The sequence below is a fragment of the Coenobita brevimanus genome, chromosome 33, assembly GCF_032717465.1.
Source record: "Coenobita brevimanus isolate Jiangsu-jjx chromosome 33, ASM3271746v2, whole genome shotgun sequence".
Taxonomy (NCBI): domain Eukaryota; kingdom Metazoa; phylum Arthropoda; class Malacostraca; order Decapoda; family Coenobitidae; genus Coenobita; species Coenobita brevimanus.
Genome location: NC_136986.1, coordinates 41,317,514 through 41,335,343, shown reverse-complemented (window position 1 = coordinate 41,335,343; position 17,830 = coordinate 41,317,514). Strand labels below are relative to the sequence as shown.

At 38.8% G+C, this 17,830-nt stretch overlaps 1 protein-coding gene across 1 annotated transcript; it reads right to left on the bottom strand.

The window, feature by feature from the left end:
* Positions 1-6,023: 6,023 nt before the first annotated feature.
* Positions 6,024-17,417, bottom strand: LOC145395741 (glucose-6-phosphatase catalytic subunit 1-like). Its single transcript, XM_080269278.1, has 7 exons — positions 17,333-17,417; positions 14,916-15,080; positions 13,576-13,782; positions 12,069-12,199; positions 10,578-10,829; positions 6,536-6,654; positions 6,024-6,322 (listed from the first exon to the last, which is right to left on the bottom strand). Exons 1-7 carry the CDS (start codon positions 17,410-17,412, stop codon positions 6,197-6,199), a joined length of 1,080 nt encoding a protein of 359 aa, XP_080125404.1. The 5' UTR covers positions 17,413-17,417; the 3' UTR covers positions 6,024-6,196.
* Between the last annotated feature and the right edge of the window lie 413 nt (positions 17,418-17,830).

Below are 17,830 nucleotides of genomic sequence, written 5' to 3'. Positions count from 1 at the left end.
CTGGTAACCTTACACGACGATATACTACGCAAGTGACTCATATTACTCAGTGCCGACTAAAACACATCCATATAAACTCTAAAAATGTACAGAAGCTTAGCAAATATTGTAATGTCTGCTATACTCTGCATTTATATTTCTCTTAGTATTTCCAGTAATATGAACTGGGCGAGAATGAATTAGTTTAGTCACTCCTTTGAAGATGTTGGAACTTTCCATAGTATATTTCCAGTTATTCTGAATACAAGAGAATGAAGCTTTATTTCCTTCCATGTGATCAGTTCAGGTGATCATTCTTCATCTTTGAAGAGTGCCAGTCATTATTCTGGATGCTGTGTATTAATGCCAAATACATTAACCAGCTGGAAATTTAACGTTTTCTGTTACACACCCGCAATCTTAAGCACTAACTCTTTCATTGTCATATATATATGACATTTCCAAAGGCTGAGACATGTAAGGAATCAAACTATAATGCGTTTGTTCTAACCTGACGAAGCTCCCGTGGTCCTTTCAGCTCAAACGATTACCAAGAGAAATCAGATTGAAGGGTCAATTTGATACGTAACAAAGATGACGCTCCTACCTCATTCCTAAGGCTCATCGAAATTCATGCAATCATGACTAGAATCGTGCAGGGGTAACGCGGCTGACTGAAAAAAGACCGAAGACGAGGTCACAGAATGAGCTCAGGGATAAGGGAATAAACGGAGGCTGCTCGGGATTGAGCAGCTTGGACAGCCGCCATTAGGTGATCAAGGCTGGCACATGCTAGCATGTTGGAGCATTATAAACGAACGAACGAACCCTTCTGTGGTTAATCCTCCTCTCCCCCTCAATAAAATTATGTTAATTCCTCCCTTCAATAAAATCACCTAAAGGCATCTTTAAGACACACCACCTTCTTTTGTTGTATAAGTGCCCTGTGTACCTTTTACAAAAATAAACATTTCATTCATTTATTCCATCTATCCATCCATCAGGAATGAAGGAACCTGGTACTAGGCTGTTCAGCTAAAAAATATAGGGCAAGGGTGACTAGTTGTTCTCTTCAGTGTAACATTATGTGAGGAAAGAGTCTCACCCACCCACAGGACCCACAAGGACCACATCCAGCTGAAGTGCCTTAACCCATTAGACTATTAGGCATATTCAACTTACATGGTTACCACCCATCATTATAAATGGTTTGCTCTGTTTCAGGAAATAAAATATGAAAATTACATCATGCTGAAGTGGTCAAGACACACAAGAAGTATATGTTGTATTCTTTCTCCAACACCTTGGGTTAAACATGAAGAGATGTAAATCACGCATCTGGTCTGGATCTGAATTTACAAAGTGTTAATCAACTGCTTCTCATGGCTAAGCTTCCTTTTTTCATGAACATGAAACAGGTATTGACTCTGCATTCCCCCTTCCACGTCCTTATGTAAAAAACTTTTACACGGGAATACTGAATGTAACTGTAAATCTTGGCCCCGAACTTTTGCTCCCTGGTGCAGTACAAAGTCTCTATCTTTTAAGTCTGGCAACCTTTAAATAATTAATATAATCACAGGTTAATACATCATCATCATTATCAATCATCCGTATTTTTACAACATCTTTCCAACTCAATGACAGGGTATGACAGGGTCCAGAGAACAGGAAGAGAGGAAGACATGACAGCGAGAGGACTAAACAAAAGCACACCCATCAAAACAGGCCACACACACCCCTATTCAAGCCCCCAGAATTCCAGCTCCACCTTACAGGCAAAACCATCCACACACATATGCTCTAATTAGTTTAAAAAAAAAAAAAAAAAAAAAAAAAAAAACAGCTGGTACAACTTGATATCAACTTCTGTTCCACTGTGTTTGCTCTGTCTTGTTGGTCCCATTCCTCTTTATTGCCTTATCAGGAACCCAGGCAGTTACTCAAGTCTAGACAATTGTAAAAGTGACCAGACATTTGTTCTTGGGTGTTATGTGGGCAACAAACCCCAGCCACACCTTAGATGTACACCTTTATGGGCTACATATGGCTGAAGCATCTCAGCCCACTAAATCACCAGGTGTCCAATTGGTTATCTGGTTACCGCATAAAATAGTACTGTAAATGGTCTCCTGGACTGTAAGAAATCCTTTAGCTATCATTCAGTGTACAGAGATACAAAGTGGACAGCAAGCATCCCCACTTACCACTAAACACTGCTAAATAAATTCATTTATTTATATTAGTATAATTAAAGTTGGCTTACCTTGTTGAGTATATCTGTGACTTGTAATTAAATACACAAACACATACAGTGTTAGGTGTCTCCATGCATATTTCTTCCATTCATTTCTATTCTTCAACTCCTTTCCTTTCTCCATTTCCACAGCTCGTTTTCTCACATTCACTTCTGACGTCTTTCGAAGTGTGATGAATATGTACTCTGAATATAAAACAAAATACCATAAGTTTTCCTTTTAATGCAAGTCAGTGCTACTAACAAAGCTATGAGGCTAGATTGTAAATAGGCAACACAAAACTTTCCAACAACATAAAACCTTGGAGCATATCCTATGTAGAAAAGAATGTCCTCATTGCGCATTAGGGATATGTTCCAAAATATCACAACTTCAATATCATCATCATCCAGACCTCCTTTCCCACCCTAGGGCAGGGTGAGGACAACTTCAATAACAGATGATAAAAAGGAGGAGAAACTGAAAAATTAGCTTTAGCAGTAGTAATGGACCTTTAAATTAGATTTACATGCAGCAGTGGAACTTTACTTGGCAGTTTTCTACAATAACTGTGGTCTTGAGAGTAAAATAGAACAAGGCCTCACAATATTGATATACAGGACCATTTTTTATATTATGTTAATGATGAGAACAACAGTTGACACTCATCATTTTTCCTTGCTGCATTAAAGATATACTCACTGTATTATCTGGATGAGGAGGACATCAACACATATCCTTACTGCTGCAGCTTAAGTAGTATCAATCATATGCTTAAACCTTATATTGCAAAGGGAAGGACAAGCTACAAAATTTTCTATGGCAAACTTTCCATAAGGTGTCTAGCTTCATATCACTGCTGCCTGCTTCCTTTAACATGGAATGCTGGCTAAACAATTATCACAGGTGTTTCATAAATACCCATAAAATATTAAGGGTTTGCCTTCTCCTTCACCAATATTTGTTTTAAGCATACAGCCTTAAGTGTGAGATATTGTACTCACTCTGGTTAACTTATTGTACTAAACCTGACAGTGAAATTGTATGCAGGCAGTCCTCACAGGTCAGGAATGTTAAAGAAAGATCTATAGCACTTTTTCCATTCTTCTCATAATGTATACTGAGGCAAATCAGATTCACAAGTAACAACAAAACATAAGAAAGCAATTTTTCTGTAATATACTGTGAACTTATTAGAAAAAAATAATAACAATAAAGGTGAATTTTTGTGAGGACTTACTGTACAAATAAACGTACGGGCCATCTACAAAGATTATTTACATACCAGAATAGATAAAATAACTTAGTTCTGTACACATGGTGCCTACAACACCAACAAACCCCTTCACTAAGATGATGTCTTTGATATTTTACTTGTACCATCTCCAGATGATTTAATTTAGTGAAGGAGAGAACTTTTGAACAGAAGTGGTTATATACAGCCTTGATTACATCCTTTACAACTACAGTACAATTCTTGCTCTCTCTGGGCAATCTTTTTTGAGGAGATAGACTGACTCTCTTGGATACATTTATATGATGCTACAGAATGTAGTGAAAGTTTTTTGTTGTATCACATAAAGCCAGGATTCTGGGGGCTTGAATGATGAGTGAATGGACGCATGGCCCATTGGACTGGGCAAAATTGGGCTGTCTGGACGTTGCTACTCCTCACCCTGCCCTAGGGTGGGAAAGGAGGTCTGGATGATGATGATGAAGACTTTCTCAACTGCAGTGGTTATACGTAGCATTCACTAACCCTTGACTTCTTCCCTAAGCCCCAAAAGAAGGTGGACTACAAGAGAAGAGCAGTTTCATCCTAGAGTTCACCACGTTCATGTCCAGATGAACAAAGAGCCAGAAGAGTCGTTATAGGGCTCTCTACCTGAATATGATGGTCTGTCAGCAGCAGGAATTAAATTACAGGAAAAAAAAAAATCATAATGAAAGGGTTAACAGCTTACCCATAGGTTTACAGTTTACCCAAGGCCATAAGTTTCATGCAATGGCTAAACTGACAATCCACAGCGGCTTAACACCTATTTAATCTTTATACCACAAAATTATTTTACTCAACTTGGCAAACCTCTCATAATGACCAAAAAGGCATTGACACAGACCATGACTATCCAAGCTATTTTCACTTTAATACACTTGTTGTAATCTTCAAAAAAAAATAAAATAAAAAAATAAAAAACATAAAAAATCCTCAAGTAGCCCATTAGTTTCAAGGTACACACCTAACTCTTTCAATCATCCCAATATCAGTTTTATGTGCCACTATCTAGATGCACTTAAATGTTTAATCTGGGCTTATATCATTATCATCATCGACTTAATATCCCACCTACAGCTGGGGTGAGGCAGGGTTCAGAGAGCAAGAAAAAAAGTAAAACCTGACAAAAGGAGAATATCTACCTAGGCCACATCCTCATTCACTCACCATTCAAGCCCCTGGAATTCTGACACCACCTCAGGGGCATAAATAACCATGTACCCTAATGCACTTCACATTACCAATCACTGGACTACCACCCAATATTAATCATATTACAGTACACACCTAAAATATGATTTTCCAGACTTCTTAACTTATACTAAAGGCATCCAAACATATTAATTCTATTCTGACTCGCACCAGATAATCATATTTAGCTTAAGTACTGAAAGAGTCATAGCTTAAGTAGTGAAAAGAGTCAAGGAATCCTGAACTATATTTCTACTGCACTAGACTGTTATTTACTGTGGCAGGAATCATACAAGTACAGCACAGCAGACTCCTAAAAAGATGTTAGGCCTAGACAAACACACCACTAACCCAAGTATCTTACAATCAAGCTTTTTATCAGTTACCATTAGGCAGCTTAGCAATGCTACACTCTTTTACTGACAATGCTGGTACATAACTGATTAAAACCATGACTGGAACTTAATCCTTCCAGCAACTAACATCCTTTCCAAACTAAACAACCATTTACAACGGCACATGGCACATATATACTCTTCTCAAAATGCAATCAACTGTAATTTTCTTCAAACTGCCACGAACCTGTAACCTTTAATGAATTGCAACTTATAAATACATTACCTCATTTCATACACAGCCTTTTTTTATTTATTTATTTTTTTTTTTAACATGATTGAAAAGCTCAACACAAGAGGGTGTGTACTACAGTATATCATATTTATTCCCTTGTCATACAGCTGTCTTTACTTGATCTTTTACTATAGTTATTCACACTAATTTGGCCCAGATTTTTGTCCTTTTGCAGCTTATTTCACATAGATCACTGGCAAAAATGATAATGGTATGGCTCTACATCCTTTCCATAAAATTCTTTCATGGCTAGTATCAGTCATGCAAACAGCTACTATTACAACTGGGCATTCAAGATGGGGAGATTGTAATTTTAGGCCAAGTTTGAGTAAAAAAAAAAAAAAAAAAAAAAAAAAAAAAAAAAAAAAAGAGCCAGACATTACATTCAGGAAAAAAAAAAAAAAAAAGAGCCAGACATTACATTCAGGGGAAAAAAAAAAAAAAAAGCCAGACATTACATTCAGGAAAAAAAAAAAAAAAAAAAGCCAGACATTACATTCAGGAAAAAAAAAAAAAAAAAGGCAATGGTTATTCACATTGTGCACCACTGCTTGGACCTTATTGTCATACTTCAAAGCTACTGTTCTGTACAGATAAAATTATGCACATTACCTCTTTACAACAATATACATCAATCCTCCTATCTGATGACATCTATAGAGTACTTAATTCTTGCCACCTCCTGACAATTTTATTCAGTTCAGAGTTCCACAGCACCCTTCATTAACCCATTCACTTCAAGAGGTTTCTGATGAGTTTCTTTATTCATTCAACTCTAAACTGAATAACATTATCTAGAGGTGCAAGAAAAGCCTAAAATATCACTTCATTTCAGACTTACAGAACAGAGTTGGAAGTGTGCACATCTCTGAGCCAGCCAAAACTAATTGCCATAGTAGACAAGAAGGAGGAAGTGTGGAAGCAGCGCAATGATAGTGTACGGTAGCGCCACGTTGATACTCATACTCAGTGCCAGGAACAGAACTAAGTCGTCCGTGGGGAGGCTAGTCTGGTGGGAAGGTGAGATGATTATTTTAACAATTGTCAGAGGTCATTTCTAAGTAAAATCTCTCTCTCTCTCTTCCTCTCACACACACACACACACACACACAAACTCTCTCTCCTTATATAAACAACAGTTATACAGAGAAACACACGTTCATCCTCTCTCTCTCTCTCTGCCCTTATTAACATATATACACATTCAGACATGGTCACCTACCTGAGCCAGTGCAGCAACCCTTCCTAAGACGATACCAGCCTTGATGGTGAGGACAGTGCGGATAATATTCCTGGGACTGCTTAGCACAATGTATCTCTTCTCTGATGCAAGTCCCAGACCTGCCAGTACAGGATGTTATTATTACAAGATGTCCATCCTGACATTCTGTTCCTGCTGTTAGGTTTGTCATATATTACAAAACGCTGCTTGCTATACATCTGACGGTACCCATTCTTCCCTAATTCACAATTGAAAATTTACACCACATTCTTGACATAGAAAGAGGACTGCCAGCAGAGCAGCAGAGATTATCATACTGTCACTTTGATATGTATCTGCTATGATGCAAGCAAAAGACTGTACACAGATGGAACGCTTGAAAATATTGTGTCTTTTGATAACAGTACAATTAGGGCTGCTGCAACACTGATTACCTGCATCATACACCATTACATACACTATACAGCATCATATGATGGGGTAACTTTAGATATGGGTCAACTCTCAAATTAAAGGACAGTTTGTTGACTATTATGGTATGCAATGCATTCTTTGCACTAAAATGCTGCCCCAAATTTGTAGCTTTTTCTTGAGAGTACCAATGTTTCCTTTACTCAACATCTTTCAGTTATTATTCCCACCAAAATATGAGGTGAGGTAGGATCCAGATACAAGGAAAAAAGAAATGAAAAGTGGACAACTTGTTAACAGCATGCCAGTACTGGTTGAGGCACACAATTATACACACACCTGTCAGGCCTCTGAAACAATGACTCAGATTCACAAACCTAACATTTGCACAAATTTCTAAGTATACAGTATGTATATACAATAAATTTTTTAAATAGACACATCTAATACTCAGTATATACACTTGCCAGACAGTCATTCTATTAAGTCAAATATACAGGGGGTTCCAAACTCTTGTTACACGCTTCATCTAATCAACTTTATCCCATCAATTTACTAGCTTCCTCTTCTGCCATACCTTGGTTCTCATACTCGTGTAATGTATAGACCGACTACCTTCTTGATCTACATGTCTCCTCCCACCTTCAAAATGTGACATACAGTAAACACATTTCATCACACTACCTCCATCTCTCCACTCCATCTGACCATATTACCTGTGCATTCTCCTTTACCTTATCAACAGACCCCCTTACTCCTCATCTTAGGAAATTGGTGATTCTTATCTGAACCACTCTACAAACTCAACATCCATTCCTTAATGTGTAATTCCTTTTCCACTTCTCATCTTCTTAACTTTTCAGTCTCATGCCATACCAAAGTTTCATCTTTATATCCATCCATCCATCATCCAAGCCTACACTGCCCCATGAGGAGCGTAGGAGCCCGGGGCTAGGAAGTTGGTCGCGACATTTAAGATGAGAGTGACCAGCCTCACTCATCCCTGAGTGACATTACATGAGCAATCAACCTCAACCACCCCTTGGCTATAAACCTTCACCGGCTCAATCCGATTGGAGCGCAATAATTACCCATTAAACCACCAGGCGCCAAAATTTGGTTATATGGTTACCACCCAGCATAGTAAATGGTTTCCTGGTGCACAGGAAACCATTTGGCTTGTCACTCAGTGTAGAGTCACCCACAGGCTGAAGGAAGTGGAAAGAATGAAGGAAAGAAAGAGAGCAGAGGGAGTGTAAAGTTACCCATAGGCAGAAGGACAAGGAAAGAATGAAAGGAAGAAAGACAGAAGAGAATTGAAGGAAAGAAGGATGGAGAGGAAAGGGCAGACACCCGAGAGCAGCACTACGTCGAGTGAGTGGATGGTGAGCGCCCCCACCTACCACAATCATCTTTATATAATAGGGATAATGATACACCTTCATACAATCTCATCCAGCCTCTACACTCACTCTTATCATGGACTTCACTGCATCAACCACTGTCCTTTGAGTCACTCTCCTCTTCCTTTACACATTAACCTCTCTTTTCTGTTATTTTCCTCAGATACTTTGCCTAATTTACCAATTCGAGTCCCTATTCATTCACCAGCGTTTCTCGCAGAGGGTCCTATTCTAAGTGAATTTGGAGATCTAACATCTCTTCTATAGATGTGTATTCTCCACACTGCACCTCCATATCCTTCTGTCTGTTACTAATGCAAACTACAGTATATCAATATTAGAACATAAATAACATACAAGAAAACAGTAAAACATAAAAAGCCAAATAAATCTCCATGGAACAGGTGCTACAAAGACTCCAATGGGACTTGGAATATGATCATGAGTCACTCTTGCTTGTATTCTCACTGGCTAGAGGGTTTCACTAGTACCTCCTCCTTACTAAGTTTTTCTTTATCTGGGACATTATTTTATGCACATAGGTTATTTATGCAGTCTATGTCAATACAAAAATGGTGTAATATCACAAGAGAGAATACCAAGATGTAATATTCAAAATAAAGATGTTATGAAAGAGCTGCTGGTAGTAGATGGGTGGATATCAACCCTGGGAGGCAATACCATGAGAATGAATGGCTACAACCTTAGTAACCAGCCACACAGTCATCACTCCTGGGTGAGTACCATCAACCCTGGGAGGTACCACTATGTAGGTGAATGCCTACTAACTTGGTATCCAGCCACACAGTCATCACTCTTAGGAAGGAACATTCAGCCATAAATACAGTCACTCAGTGGTCTTCCTTCTGAATTACTGTACACACAGTCAGAGTCCAAGTTGATTCACACTACTACACATTCCAACACACATCAAATTTATTCCATCCCATCAGCTTCCAGCAATTACTGAGAGGTAATTAGCTTATTCTGGCACTTGGTTTAGCTTCCAGTTCACAGTAAACATCAGCCATACCATGGCCTACCCCAATACAGGGATTCCTTAGCACTATTCTGGGCCAATGATGCGCCATTTGTTGGCCAACAGAATTCGGGCTGCTGACGCGGCGATGCATTGTTTCTTTGACTGTATTTCATTAATTTCCATCCAAGAGAGCTGAAATTTTTATGATACATATCTCCATCCATCCATCATCTAATCCTGTGTTGCCCCATGAAGAGCATAGAAGCCAGGGCTAGGCAAGTTGATCATGACATTTAAGATGAGAGTGTATCTGATTTCATACTGCATATTTTGATATCATATTATGATATAGTGAATAAACACAAGTCTTGGGAGTGTAATTATACCTCATATAATTTTCACGATTATGGTGTTTTTTTTATTTTCCCTTTTTTTATCAAATATATTTTTCAAGCTTAGTGTTTTTTTTCTTCTTTTTTTTGGGGGGGAGGTCAAATATCACCACAGGGACCTGAAAATTTTATGGGAAGTATGAAATTACAGCAGTTCTATTTAGTCACTGTATCATCAACGTTGGGTCTGGTTAGTACTTGGATGGGTGACCGCCTGGGAACACCAGATGCTGTTGGCATCCCTACGTGTCAAGTGGGGTTGGTGGAGGATTAGTGCCCCTCCCTGTAAAACAATTAACTCTAAGCCCTTGACCACCCCGTTTGGGATACATGGCGTCTGGCAATGGATGGACGGATCATCAAATACTGAATAAATCATTTCTTTTGATGTGTAAATGCACATGGTAATTTTTTTAAACACTTGCATTACTTTTGCAACTCACATTTTTCCCGGTTATTTATGGTGAAAACTGGATGAAATTACCATATCATATGCTAAATATGTTGTACGTTACTATCACAACAAAAAAATATACATATATATACTGTACACAGACACATATATACCTGTATATGAATAAAGGGTGCTATATTACATCAGACCAAAACAGTACATAAACATTTTGGGCAGTGTGAGGGCAGTAAATGGATCCCCCAAAGGCAACACTGCTTCATTTCGTTGGCAACTCACCCCCGACCCAGGAACGAGGTAGAGAAGTTATGCATGGCTGGCTCGGGAAAGTGTTAACAGGAAAGATGCCACCATTTTTAGATTACATTAGATTAGTTCAGATCAGAAAGAAGTGCTAGCAAGCCTCCAGTGCTGATGAAAATATACCTTCTCTCTCACTAACCTAAACCAAGCGCTGCTCCAGTGAACCTAGCCATGAGGAAGAATGGTTGGGTATCGGCCCTGATATACTCTGGGCGGGCACAGTGCTTTAGTGCCAGGGGTATTGACCAGAGTGGATCCATGCCCTGGGAGAGTAGCAGAATGTAGGAGGAGGTGGCAATGCCTATGAGGGCGATTGCAACCAGCACTGCACGCACTTTGTTCAGCTGCACCAGAAACCTGCTTCCCCATGCTATCTTGCCAACCAACAGACCTGTGTGAGTAAGTGTAATGTTATCATCATCATCATCCTTTCTAAATACCTAAGAACCAAACCAGGAGCATTGTTCTAGTACCCAACATGAGATGCTTGGAGCCATATGACAAACCATCTGAACAATTTAATGTAAAGGAGAGCACAGTATTTTGGTGCAAGAGTGGGTTCATGCCTGAGAGAGTAGTAGGGTGCAGAAGGTGGCTACGAGGATGACTTCAACATGCACTGCACACAATATGGACAGCTGTACTACAAACCTACTTTCTTATGCCACCTTTGAAACCACACACCAGTAGTTAGTGTGGTGTGTTATGGCAGGAAAGTTCAAAACCATGATTTATTTATTTTTTTTTTTTAATTGAGCTCAAGAGAGATGCTTTGAACTGGAATAAGTTGGCTGTAATATTAATGGTATCTCCATCAACTGCAACATATCAAAAGCTACATATCTGTTGTAGAGACACTATTGTAGAAAATCATCTCAATAAAAGATAATACCAATACTAAAAAAAAATATATATATATGTGGGGGGGAGGGCTAGTAATCTCAAGGGTATGGGATCTGATGGGCACAGTGGGTCGTAAATTAATCCCTTGAATTTGGGTGACATCTTTACTTTATTCCCATTGGTGCCACATTATTAAACTGTACAATATTCAGCAAAACAAAAGGCCTCTTGTAATGAAGAAATTTATTAAAAAGTCACAGGGAATGTCTGCCAAACTTCAGAAGGTTATTCGATGGCTAATTTCCAGTATCACAAGAGTTGCAGTGAAATGGTGGGGGACAGGGCGACATGGAGGCGATTTGTTTGTGGCCACCTCTTACGGGATTAAGAAATCTGGCAATAGATAGATAAATAGATAGACAAGAGTTGCATTTTCATCCATTATGGTGCTACTGATGATATTAAGGGGGGGAAAAACCATCTCCCTCAAAATTCCCCCAAAAGGTCATCAGTAACTACAGCTCCATAATGACTGAGAACTGGGCACATACTGACAGAATTTATAACTCAAAATTAACTAAAAGAATAACCAAAAATAAAGCAGACACTCCCTGGGGCACTACATAAGGCCTCAAGTCTGAAGAGTCTTTACGCTGAATAAAATTTAGGATACCGTATGACAGGAATTTAATTAAAAAGATATCCTACATCTCAAAGGGTTGAATAAATGAAAATAAAAATAAAATAAAAAGGCTAAATAAACGTAAACCACAGTGGAATATCTTACCAAAGAGAACTCCCAGAATGTTTTGGTGGATGAAGTGAGCCTGGATGTAAAGCCTTGATACAAATATTACTCCAATCCACACGATATATAATAAGTACAGGAACAAGGCCAACATATATTTTAGGCATTTACTGAAAAGAGAGAAAAACAAATGATACTAGACTATTCACATGATTCAAACCAAACTACTTCTATTTAAACATTATCATTTGCAGTGTTCTGTGAGTTCTTATATTTTTAGATAAAGAGTACAGTAATAACTTTCAAAATGTATTTATATATCAACCACTCAAGGTAATTTGTAAGCTACACCATCATGTGTTGATCAGATATTCATTCTAAGGTCTTTAGTGGAAAAGTTTCTAGAGAAAAGAGAGAAGTTGTATGCAGACTTCAAGGATTTAGAGAAAAGCACATGACTGAGTGGACAGACAAGGAATATGGAAAATATTATGAATATAAAAAGTAAATGTGGAAATATTATGAATATATGAAGTGAATGGGAAGTTGTTGAATGCCATGATGAGTATGTATGATGAGGAAAGAATGAAGGAAAGACAGAAGAGGAAGGAAGGAAGGAAGTGGTGAAAGGAAAGACAGAAGAGGAAGGAAGGAAGGAAGTGGTGAAAGGAAAGACAGAAGAGGAAGGAAGGAAGGAAGTGGTGAAAGGAAAGACAGAAGAGGAAGGAAGGAAGGAAGTGGTGAAAGGAAAGACAGAAGAGGAAGGAAGGAAGGAAGTGGTGAAAGGAAAGACAGAAGAGGAAGGAAGGAAGGAAGTGGTGAAAGGAAAGACAGAAGAGGAAGGAAGGAAGGAAGTGGTGAAAGGGCAGACACCAAAAGCAGCACTACATCGAATCAGTCGATGGTGTGTGCCCCCACCTACTGCAAAAGCTCTTCTACTCACCTACTTTATTTTACTTGATTTCTAGATCCTACCTCACTCCCATCTTTTGCATGGGATTTGGGGTTAGGGTGAAGAGTTAGTATACAGTAATTATCAATAAAAGAATTCTGTTACTTATAAATTTCCTACTTCTCTTCCACAAACTGAAACTATTTTAATAAACCGTACATTATTTATATGTAATGTGACAAAAATAACAACTGAGAGAAATAGATAGGAATTACCCAAGGAAAGTACGAGGAGATACAAAGAGAGAGACGGTACTGTATAGGGAAAAGATGTGTGAAGACAGACTAGAATGAAGGTAGGTTCCAAAGTTTAACTGGCATTTTCAGAGGAATTCTGTCACAACCATACTGCTGTGATGAAAACTGGAAGTGGGTTTCAAAATAAAGAGATAAGTCATAAACTGAATAATGATATTCACTTCATATATTAGAATTTTATACAGAAATGAGAGAGTTCCTCGCTGGTGACACAGGAGATAAATGAACAGAGATATACTGCCTAAATGCACAGTAACTTGCTGGCAACTCAGAAAAGGACCATAGGGGATGAGACAGATACAGTACAGTGCCTTGTAACCCACATTATGATACTTACTTCATATTTTTGGAACTCCATAGAAAGTGATTGGTGAGTCCCTTGCTGGCAACATAGAAAAGGGCCACATTAAGCATTAGGTGACCTGAGGGAGTGCCAGGTCCAGCCTCACATGTGTTGGGGAACTGACGGAGCTGTGGCCGTGTGGCATTTGTGTACAGATCTGTCTCTCCAATCCACCAGTATGGACGGTTCCCTATGAAGAGCCTGGAAGTGTGTTTGTTATTTTAGCTTTGAGGAAAAATAAACCCTTTCAGTACCGTGATGTCTCTTGTAGTGGGTCACCTGATATTAAATTTTTTGTTTGAGCCTTTGAATATAAAAATTTCTCCTAGTTAAATAAAATATTTTTGTGTGTTAACCAGAATATGACCAGACATATGAACTGCTGCAAATGTAAATAAATTATTAAATAACATCAAAAGCAATAAAATAAATGAAAAAAATGAAAGGTCCTTCCTTATGAGTAAAACTGGCTGGAGGAAGGATGCAATGAAAAAAATATATGATTAGGTCAACTAGCCATTTACCTGCACCATTTTAACAAGAAAAATAATCTGGACGTAGGTTAATTACCCCATCCCCACGTGGTGGCTCACACATAAGGCAGGGCAGCTCACGTAATATTATCTTTTCATAATTCCCACATTGTTTTGTAAAATGGCGTGGAAACTATAGACTGTATGGCAACTCTGGAATGCTCCCAGCTACGCCCCTGCCTGCTGTGACTGACCAGCCCACACTGAGGAGCCTCAGTCATTGCCATGCTGTTGTTAGGGACAGTCCATGGCCTTCGACCTCTCGCGCCCACTCCCCTCCACCACCCACTGCAGCTAGTTGATGCTCTGACTGTGCCAAGTGTCCCACGCTGCCCATAGCCTCAACTCCAATAAAAGAAAAACCACCAAGGATATTGGATACATCAGCTTAAATAAATCAGGATCTTGCAAACTTGTGTAATGCTGACTTCGAATATACAGAGGACAAACACAGTGATCATAGTGAATATGTGCCAAGTGACGCCGATGATGCTATTCATTTCTTTCTTTCATAACATAACTTAATATATTCATAATGTTAAAATGATTTTCAAGATATTTTACTTTCATCAAAGTATGCCTACCCGTGAGATATGCTACATAACTTTTTTGCCCCTCGTGGGGGGAATAAAATGAAAAATGGTGTCACTGTATTGAAACGATAAACTACACAGCATTGTAACAGGGGACTGAATGAAAAAATACATGATTCTACTGAATGGTTTAACTAAACATCAATTTATTAGAAGCATGGACATATAAAATGCAGAAATAAAACAACTGAATGGGTTAAGTACACACCATTTTAACAGGAGGTTGGACCACTCAACAAGGATAGTGGCCCACAGTGCCCGGGCTCCCAGTTCATTATTGATGCCGGCCAGGAGGGGGAAGAAAAAGGTGAACGCTTCACGATTGTCACCCAACACTGAAGCCTGAACCACCCATGACTCATAAGGCTCTAGGCTGGAATGAGAGGCTATCATTAAGATCTATCATGAAGAAACACATTAATGAAGGTGCAAACGAAAGTCATGCACACTCATGCCACAGTTTCTGCTCACCCTGTTCCCCTGGTACAAGAGGAACAAATTCAGATGGTGATACAAGCCTCATGATTTAGGAGCTCAGTTTATTATCCCATAAATAGTCACTGCCAGTAACAGCGCACCTTCAAACAGCAAGGCACCACTCATGAGGTTTATACCAGTCCTCGTATATGCTGCATTTTTGGACCCTGCTTTTACTATAAAGTTTACAGTACATAAAAACTGATTCTTCAACTTCTACCTACAGAGCTAATTTATTTCTTTGCTCTCATTTATAAAACCAACTATATCGAAAAGCTGTTATATTCACCTGTACATTTCTGATGTTTTAAGAATCTTTAATCTCATCCTCAGGTCTTGAACACAAATACACTATTAATAAACAGTCTTATCACAGAACCAGGGAAAAAAAGAGGCAGGATGATGATGATGATGACAGTAACTATATCTCCTTAAAAACTAGTTATATGCTATTTGGGAACTGTCTTAAGAAAACTGTTGGTATGTTAAACAAATTGGTCAGAACAATGAAAAGGTAATAATCATAATTATTTTCATCACCATCATCCCAGCCACAATTCTCATGGAAAATATTAACTGACTGGACTTAGAAACAAAGAAATTACAAGGGTAGCAAAACAATCATAAAGTTTAGTCATTTTAATAAAATATGAATGGTAGATGTCTCTATCTACCTATTGCCAGACGCCTTAATCCCGTAAGGGGTAGCCACAAACAAGTTGCCTCCATGTTGCCCTGTCCCCCGCCATTTCACTGCCCTGCTCCCAGCTCACACCCCCCTCTCTCATATACCTCTCCACTCCATCCCTCCATCATATCCTTGGTAGACATACTTAATGCAAATTTAGTAAAGATGATACTGCATTGTATCAGTAAAGTTTACAGGATTAAAACTGATGACATTATTTCTTCCAAGAATTCAAGTTCAGGCATGACTTCAGCATGTAGCCTTGAGACATTTCAGTGAGGCAACATAGGGTTAAAAATGATAATGATAATGCACACAGCAATTATGATGATGGATGGCAACAGAGTATTTAACAAGGTGTAAGTACATCATTCCCAAAGATATAAATGAGAAATAGTCTGACTGCTGTATAGTACAGAATAAAAAATATCCTGTGAAAAAATGCCAGAAATAAACAAATAAAATAAAAATAAGTAAATCATCCTCACTGCAACTACTTCAGCTATATGTTCAAAATAGCTAAGATTTATGCTGACAATACAGTACTTACTATATCTCAATGATGTGCTTCAAAAACTCTAACCTTTTCTACACAACTGGTTGTGGAAACCGAGGGAAACTGGAAAAGCAGATATATAGGCAGCACTGCCCTCCTCTCTTCCTATTTCTCCCATCTTTCCTGTCACTTCTTATTGCTTTTCTTTCCTTTACAGGTGGCTTTACATTAAGTGACAAGCCAAATGGTTTCCTGTAAGCCAAGAAACCATTTACAATGCTGGGTGGTAACCATATAACCAAACCATACGTGCTCCCTACGTGTCAACAAGTGGGTTGGTGGAAGGTTAGTGCCCCTCCCCGTAAAACAAATAACCCAAAGTCAAATGGCCACCCCTTAAGGGATTATGGCGTCTGGCAATAGATAGATAGATAGATAGAATAAACTTAATCCCCCAAGAGCTGCTGGAGTCACATGATGCTTTACCGAGCCAGTGCCAATGACGTCGAATTAGCACGAGCTCTAAAAAACTGTAAATAATTATGGTAAGGGAACGGTCACTGGTATGTTTACACAACCCTACTCTACCATCCCAAGCACTCAGGAATTCTGTGTCGTAATTTTAGTCTTCCGCAAATCAGAGCAAATCACAGGATGGGTTTAGGAAGTTAAAAAATACATTGCCAGGTACATCAGATGATTTTCTTCACATCTGTAAGAAAAAGAAATCAATTTTAGAAGTGCAAAAATGGACCGGCCTGGGGTGCACGCAGATTTCTGAACCCACGGCCATTGGGGGTTAACAGGCTTATGTTAATTATGGTACTGTCGACATAATATAACGGGTCTATGCCCTTTCTCACTGACAGGCTTCTTTGTCTGCCTGTGTCCACTCTTCACTTTCGAAGGTGGACGAATCTAAACCAACCAGAGCATCAAGAAGGAAATATGGGGCTTTACTAACTGGTCCTGTAGTGCTGATATGACGTCAACACTCTGTAGGCACCACCGATCAGCAACACTTAAACTCTCTTCTTCAGCCATCACCAACTCAACAGACGGTTCCTGTGGACAGAATGAAGAAAACAGCTGGGATGTCACTGCTGTAACAACTCCTTCAAGTAAAATTAACAATAATACTTAATACCACTACTATTAATCTTAAGCTAAGTACCATACATAACAATTTATAGGGGTCATACCACGTAACTCAGCACGGTCCTTGTAGTTTTGACCGTATGTCCAAACTGGCAAACAGCCCAATTGTCTAACGGCCTAAACAGCCTAAATAACCAAATTTCATCAAGATGACATTGCCGAAGGTAGGTTAGGTTAGGTTATGGACTACGGTATATGACTTACGACCAAAACAACTAGAACCCACTCTGCAGATGCTATTTTAAAAAAATCCGTATTCAAAAGCTCACAACTGGGGAAGCAATGGTGCAGTTAACAGTAGTTT